This window comes from Furipterus horrens, unplaced genomic scaffold (assembly GCF_987537825.1).
Source record: "Furipterus horrens unplaced genomic scaffold, mFurHor1.1.pri manual_scaffold_13, whole genome shotgun sequence".
Classification (NCBI taxonomy): Eukaryota; Metazoa; Chordata; class Mammalia; order Chiroptera; family Furipteridae; genus Furipterus; species Furipterus horrens.
Genome location: NW_028327183.1, coordinates 54248218 through 54256205, shown reverse-complemented (window position 1 = coordinate 54256205; position 7988 = coordinate 54248218). Strand labels below are relative to the sequence as shown.

The 7988-nt window shown below is 50.3% G+C and overlaps 1 protein-coding gene across 1 annotated transcript; it reads left to right on the top strand.

Moving 5' to 3' along the window:
* The first annotated feature begins 1896 nt into the window (after positions 1-1896).
* Positions 1897-7714, top strand: LOC149995365 (cationic amino acid transporter 3-like). The gene is made up of 11 exons (XM_090259466.1): positions 1897-2269; positions 2834-2989; positions 4155-4332; positions 4704-4816; positions 4969-5191; positions 5603-5742; positions 5836-5938; positions 6547-6749; positions 6940-7106; positions 7374-7482; positions 7629-7714. Exons 1-11 carry the CDS (start codon positions 1897-1899, stop codon positions 7712-7714), a joined length of 1851 nt encoding a protein of 616 aa, XP_090115592.1.
* The last annotated feature ends 274 nt before the right edge of the window (positions 7715-7988 follow it).

Sequence of the window (7988 nt, the reverse complement as noted above, 5' to 3'; positions counted from 1 at the left end):
TGACTCATGGTCAGGGACAACAGGGTGGGGGATTGACTATGGGAAGGAGGGGGAGGTGGGCAGGGCAGGGGAGAGCAATGGGGGAAAGATGGGACAAGTGTAATAGAAAAACAAAAAAATGGAAAAATAAATAAAACGGTTGAGACGAAAAATTTTGTGTCGTGTGTATTTTACCAAAATTAAAAAAAAAAATCTTCAGCAGAGTGGTGCCTTGAGGGGAAACAGAGAAGCTTCCTGATCTGATCCCATCACGGCAGAGGCCCCTGGCCCCGCCCTGCCTACCCAGGGGAAGAGCAGTTCTTTTCTGTTTCCAGCTCTGGTTTTACAGATATCATCAGCTCAAGCCAACCTGGCTTGGCTCAAACTCCCTGACTCCGGCCCGGTGATCCAGGATCTGCTCCCGCAAGCCAGTAAGTCTAACCCCCTCCTGTCGGAGACAGGGAGCGTGTGTTCTGATAGTGCTAGAGACCTTGGCAGTCGGAGTGGGCACGTAGTTACTCAGCCTGGCTCCATTTCAAGGGTGGAAAAGACCCATTTTCCAGAGGAAAGAAGGAGGTGGGTGTGTGTGAGACAGAGAGAGAGAGGGAGAAGGGGTGGTGGTCAGGGAGATAGCTGTGTCCATAGGTTCTGAGGCTGGTTGTTGTTTTTTTCACTTTTAAAAATTTTCTTGATTTTTGCCCTGGCTGGTGTGGCTCAGTGGGTTGAGTGCTGGCCTGTGAACCAAAAGGTCACCAGTTCAATTCCCAGTCAGGGCACAGGCCTGGGTTTCAGGCCAGGTCCCCAGTTGGTGGGGGTGTTTGAGAGGCAACCAATCTTCCCTCTCACATTGCTGTTTCTGTCATTCACTTTCTCCCTCCCTTCCCCTCTCTCTAAAAGTAAATAAATAATATCTTTAAAAAATTTTTTTAATGTATTGATTTTAAAGAGAGAGGAAGAGGGAGAGAGAAATATTGATCTGTTGTTCAACTTATTGATGCATTCATTGGTTGTTTCTTGTATGTGCCCTGATCTGGGATCGAACCCATAACCTTGGCGTTTCAGGACCACACTCTAACCAACTGAGCTACCCAGCCAGGGCGAGGGGGCTGGTTGTTTTGATTCATGCAAGCAATATTAAATGCTAAAAGGTATTCAGGGTTTAGGATGGGTGAGTCACCAATTTAGGCCCTTATATATGCTGATTTGTTATGCCCAGCAACCCTATGAAGTTGGCTCTATTATTGCCATCAGCACATTTTTAAAAAAATGGTGCTAAAGTGTCCTGGCTTGTGTGGCTCAGTGCATTGAGTGCCGGCCTGCAAACCAGAGTTGCCAGTTCGATTCCCAGTCAGGGCCCATGCGTGGGTCATAGGCCAGGTCCCCAGTTGGGGGTGCACAAGAGGCAACCACACATTGATGTTTTTCCTCCCTCTCTTCCCTCCTATCTAAAAATAAGTAAATAAAATCTTAAAAAAAAAAAAAAAGTAAACATGAACCCCATCCTGGCTGGTGTGGCTCAGTGGATTGAGCCTTGGCCTGTGAATCAAAAGGTTGCTAGTTCGATTCCCAGTCAGGGAACATGCCTGGGTTGTGGGCCAGGTCCCCAGTTGGGGGCATGTGAGACACAACCAATCAATGTAGCTCTAGCACATTGATAGTTCTCTCTCTTTCCCTCTCCCTTCCCCTCTCTCTAAAAAATAAATAAATAAGATATTTTAAAAATATAAATAAAGTAAACATGCAGATCTGAACCTCTTGATTTGCATGATTTTGTGGGGTTTTCTGGGTCAAGTGAGTAACAAACCATTTTCAGAGGCTGCCTCCGGCTGCTTTCGGGAAGAGGAAGCGGGACACCCGCGATGACTTTCTGTCTTGTTTTCTCCACAGAGCTCAGCCTCCTGCTCAGCTCCATCTAGGATGCTGTGTCAACAGGTCCGCCGCTTCGGGCAGAAGCTGGTTCGCAGGCTGCCCCTGGAGACGAGGGAGGGCTCTGACGACCGCCTGGCCCGTTGCCTGAGCACCCTAGATCTGGTGGCCTTCGGCGTGGGCAGCACCCTGGGGGCAGGCGTGTACGTCCTGGCCGGTGAGGTGGCCAAGGACAAAGCTGGGCCGGCAATCATCCTCTGCTTCTTGGTGGCTGCCCTGACTTCTGTGCTGTCTGGGCTCTGCTATGCGGAGTTCGGGGCCCGGGTACCGTGCTCCGGTTCTGCATACCTCTACAGCTACGTCACGGTGGGACAACTGTGTGCCTTCACCACTGGGTGGACGCTCATCCTCTCCTATGTCATTGGTGAGAGGACGCGGCCGGTGTGAGGGAAACAAAGGGCTTATAGATCAGGAAAACAGGGGTGGGAAGTGGGGTCTCATCCTCATTCATGAACACTTTGTTATCCACCTCGTGAGGGGAAGTGGGTGATAGCGTCAGGAAAAGCCCCCAAACTTCAATCTACTCAGCTCTATCCTGCTTTTCCTTAAATGACCGAACTAAGAACCAGGAAGAATTGGGAACTACAGGAACTGGGGAAGAATTCCTGTGGGTGAGACACACATTCCCAAAGCTCCTTCCTGCACCATTGTGACATCTTTGCTCAGCCGTTGGCTTCATGAGATTGTCCCCTGACCACCCACACCCCTGTTTTTTTGTATAACACTGCTCTCCTTCTAACATACGATGTAGTCTACCTGTGTTATGAAACACCTGTGTCTGCTCTCTTTACCCCATGAAAAGAAGAAAAGAAACTCTTTGAGGTTATGTATTTGGTATGTTTGTTCGTTTTTCCCAACAATATATCGTATGATGCCTAGCAGGAGCGCAGACTGTTTGCAAATGAAGGTGACTTCCTGTGCCTTGCAGGGAGCGCCAGTGTGGCCAGAGCCTGGAGCTCCGCCGTGGACAACCTGGCTGGGAACCGCATCTCTCAGGTGCTGCAGGAAATCTTGTCTCCGCAGGTGCCCCACCTGGCCAAGTATCTAGACTTTTTCTCGCTGGGCCTGGTGCTGCTGCTCACCGGTGAGGCAGGGGCTGAGGCTGGATGGGAAGAGTGGGGCATGGAGGGGAAGCTGGGAGGGAAAAGGCTTGGAGGTGGTGAAGGGGTGGGGGAATTAGAGACCAGAAAGGAGGGTTTGCGGTGGGAGAGACAGAAGGCAAGGCAAAGACCGTTGTTTCCTACCGTTGGAACTCTTGACATTTTGAGCTGGATCATTCTTTGGTGTGCGGCGATCATTATAGGACATTGAGTGATTCTCCAATGATCTAGTCACTAGGTGTCAGTGGCACCCACCCCCAAATGTCCCACGGGGGACAGACTCACCTCCAGCTGAGAACTGTTGACTTAGACAAGTTGCTTCCTCTGTACTGAGACTGAAGCTTTAAAAATATTTTGTTTAAATCAAAACAACTGAAGTGAAATTCAGATAAGGTAAGATTAGCCATTTTATTTTATTATTTCCCCCTGCTTTAGTGAGATATAATTGACATATCACATTGTGTAAGTTTAAGGTGGTGATGTGATACTTGTGTATACTGTGAGATGGTTACCACGATAAGGGATCAACCATTTTATTTCATTTTAATTTTTATTTATTGACTTGGGAGAGAGAGAGGAAGGGGGATAGAGAGAAAAATATCAATTTATTGTTCCACTTATGGATGTATCCATTGGTTGTTTCTTGTATATGCTCTGGCCGGGGATCAAACCCGCAATCTTGCTGTATCAGGACAACGCTCTAACCAACTGAGATACCCGGCCAGGCAAAATAATTCAATTGAAAGTGTACAATTCAGTGCCCTTAGTACTTTCACAAGGTTGTGTAACCATCTATTTCATCTAGTTCCAAGCATTTTCATCACCTCAAAAGGTGACCCTGTCACCATTAAGTGTCCCTGCCCATCCTCCCCGCTCCCCTCCCCCAGCCACTGGAAATAGTCTGTTTTCTGTCTGTATGGATTCAGTGATTTTTATTAATTGAATTTTTTTCGAGAGAAAGAGGGAGAAGCATCGATTTGCTGTCCCATTTATTGATGCATTTATTGGTTGATTCTTGCATGTGTTCTGACCAGTGATGGGACCCGACCCACAACATTGGCATATCAGGACGAGGCTCTAGCCAAATGGGCTACCGTCCAGGGCTGGACCCAATGACTGTGGATGTTTCCTCTTCCATCTTCCCCACAGGTCTACTGGTTCTGGGAGCTAGAGAGTCGGCCCTGGTTACCAAGGTGCTCACAGGCCTGAACCTTTTGGTTCTCAGCGTCATCACCCTCTGCGGCCTCATTAAGGGAGATGTGCGCCACTGGCAGCTCACAGAGGAGGACTATGAACGGGCCAAATCTGGACTGAATGACACCTCCAGGTCAGGAGGGCGCTCCCGGCCACGGTCCTGTGTGTGGAGTGCAGAGCTGGGAACCTGGTGGGGAACAGAGAGCTGGGCAGGTGGCTCTGCGTGATGGGGCGGGGCGATGGAGTCCAGGGCTGTGGTTATTTGTTTGTTTTTAAATTGATTTGAGAGAGAGATATCCATTCTTCCACTTATTTATGCACTTACTGGTGTATTCTTCAGTGTGCCCTGACCCGGGATCTGAACCCACAACCTTCAAGTGTGGGGATGACGCTCTAACCAACTGCACTACGGCCCCAGGGCCAGGGCGGGACTGCGGTCTCCACCGCCCTCCAGCAGAGATGGCTCCCTCACCCCGCTCTTCCTCATACCTTCTCTCGCCGCAGCTTGGGCCCTCTGGGATCTGGAGGGTTTGTGCCTTTTGGCTTTGATGGGATCCTCCGCGGAGCAGCCACGTGTTTCTATGCGTTTGTGGGTTTTGACTGCATCGCCACGGCAGGTAACACGGCCATTCTCGCCCATTCGGGGTCTGGGCACCGTTTGGGCTGCCCCCAGGCACAGGGTTGGAAGAAGGCTGGCCGGCTCTTGGAAGAGCACCCTGTGCCTTCCCTCGGCCTGTTTCCTGAGCCAGCACGTCCACGCTTCCCGCAGGGGGAGAAGCCCGCAATCCTCAGCGCTCCATCCCCCTGGGCACGGTGATCTCGCTCTTCATCTGCTTTCTGGCGTATTTCGGGGTCTCCGCCGCGCTCACCCTCATGGTGCCCTACTACCAGATTCACTCCGACAGCCCCTTGCCGCAGGCTTTTCTCTACGTCGGATGGGCCCCTGCCAGATACGTCGTGGCTGCCGGGACCCTCTGTGCTCTTTCATCCAGGTCAGTGCCTAAAGCTTTCTCCCAGTCTGTTCCAGTCCTCAGGCCTAGCCTCAGACGGAGAGGTGAGAGGGAGAGAGAGCTTACTTACTCCGTGCAGGCTAGGGAGCAGAAGCCCGGGTCTGTCCTGCTCTTTGCAGCCTCACACACTTCGTTTTTCTTTTCTTTTTTCCTTCTCTTAAGATTTTATTTATTTTTAGAGAGGGGGGAAGGGAGGGAGAAAGAGAGGGAGAGAAACATCTCTGTGTGGTTGACTCTTGTGCATCCCCAGCTGGGGACCTGGCCAGCAACCCAGGCACGTGCCCTGACTGGGAATCGAACCTGCAACCCTCTGGTTCACAGACTGGCGCTCAATCCACTGAGCCACACCAGCCAAGGCTGTATCCTCATAGACTTTTCCATGTTCTCTTCCAGCCTCCTGGGAGCCATGTTCCCCATGCCTCGAGTGATCCTCGCGATGGCGGAGGATGGGCTCCTTTTCCGCGGGCTTGCCAGGATCCACCCCCGCACACGCACCCCCATCAGAGCCACCCTCGTTTCTGGAACTCTTGCGGGTGAATAATAAGAACCGAGCCCTTTGTTGATCAGTGTGCTCAGCTGTGTTCTCATTCCTCCCCCGCCCCACATCCTTTGTGCCCTCATTGCAGCGCTCATGGCCTTCCTCTTTGAGCTCAGTGACCTTGTGGACCTCATGTCGATTGGGACCTTGCTTGCTTACTCCCTGGTGGCCTTCTCTGTGCTTGTCCTCAGGTGAGACTTCCCTACCGCTTTTTTAAAAAATTGGTTTGAGAGAGAGAGGCATGGATTGGTTGTTCCACTTATTTAAGCATTCATTAATTGATTCTCTTTAGTTTCAGATTTTATTTTTTTAATTTATTTTTAGAGATAGGGGAAGGGAGGGAGAAAGAGAGGAAGAGAAACATTGATGTGAGAGAGAAACGTCAATCAGTTGTCTCTCACATGTACCCCAACTGGGGACCGAACCCGCAATGAAGACATGTGCCCTGACCAGGAATCGAACCGAAGAACTTTCACTTTGCAGGATAACACCCAACCAACCAAGCCACACCAGTCAATGCATTGGTTGATTCTCGTTTGTACCCTGACTGGGGATAGAACCCACAACCTTGGTGTATTAGGACGATGCTCTAACCAATTGAACTACCTGGCCAGGGCTCCACTACCTTTTGAACAAGGGTCTTGAACTGATAGGTATTGATGGAGGCTAATGCTCTTCTCCTTCCATGTTGTCTCCTAAACATACTGTCACGCTCATGGTAGGGAAGAGGTGGATTAGGCTGTCTGAAGTTGGATGAGTAGAGGCTGATGTGAATGTTGCCATCATACCTCTACTTCAGGTACCAGCCAGACCAGAATGTAAGCGAGAACAAGGAAACGAAGGCAGAAATCACCAAGACAAAGTCTGAACTCGAAACAAGTTCTTTGGAATCTGTACCGGAAGCAGGAACCTCAAAGACTCTAAAAAGTCTGTGTAACCCTGTGAACACCGTCCCCACTCGGCAGTCCGGCCAGATCGTCTATGGGTGTGCCTTGCTGATGGGTGAGCACTGGGCTGTCCCTTTGGTGGCATTCTGAAGTTGACAGGGTGAGGTGGGATGGTGCGCCTTTGGGGTCATAGAGATACAACGGCTCACTTTGATGTGGGCAGTTTGTGGCTGGGATGTGAGCCAAGATCTTGACACATTCGGCTTCTGGAGTTACACCTGTTGTCTTCCAACCTGCCCCCACAGCTCTCCTGCTGACTATCCTGTGCCTGATACTGGCCCAATGGCCCAGCCATCTGGGGTCTGGAGACCCAGCGTTCACAACAGTGACGGTGCTGCTGCTTCTGCTCATTCTGGGGATCACGTTCATCATCTGGAGGCAGCCCCAGAACCCAGCTCCTCTTCATTTCAAGGTAGGTGACTTTAGGCCCCCAAACTATCTACCTTGAGAGAATGAACTCTGTAAACTTTGTTGGACCAGCAAAGACAAGGGGAGTTGCTAAAACCAACGGACCATCCCCTGAGCCACACTCTACTTGGGAACATCCATCAGGAGATATGAGCAGGCATCGAATGCTCTGCCCAAGTAGGAACAGGGCCTTCCTTCCTACCTAGTGGAGCAGGGGTCTCTCTTTTGAGCATCTGTGGTGTGTTCACAGATGTACTGACTCTGCCTATAGGTCCCTGCTTTGCCTGTCCTCCCACTGGTCAGCATCTTTGTGAACATTTACTTGACGATGCAGATGACCCCTACGACCTGGGCCCAGTTTGGCATTTGGATGGTGATTGGTAAGTGGCTTTCTGGGCAGAAGAGGCCTCCTGGGTGACTGAACCCAACCTTATTCCCATGACCTTTCCCCCCAAACTGTCTCAGATGCTGTAATTGGTGGGGAGAGTGTCCACTCTCCCTTCTCATTGTCTCATTTCCCTCCTAGGCTTTGCCATATACTTTGGATATGGGATCCGCCACAGCTTGGAGAAGACCAGTGACCAACAGCCACTAGCCTCAGGCTCTCAGTAGCTGTCTTGTGAATTAGCGTAGCCACAGAAAATAGATGCTGTGTGGATTCTCCATACACTGGAGATATCTTCTTGTTCAGCGGGGACTTGGGGCCTCTCTGGAGTGTGAGTGGGATGCATTTAGATGCAGTTAGCGCTCTGAACGTATTGCTGGGAAATGCCTTTAGTGGAATATCATTTTAAAGCAAACTTTTAAAAAGCACAATATATATACAGAAAAGGTACATACTTTCTAAGTGTGGAGAAAGATGAATTTTCACAAAGAAAGTACGACA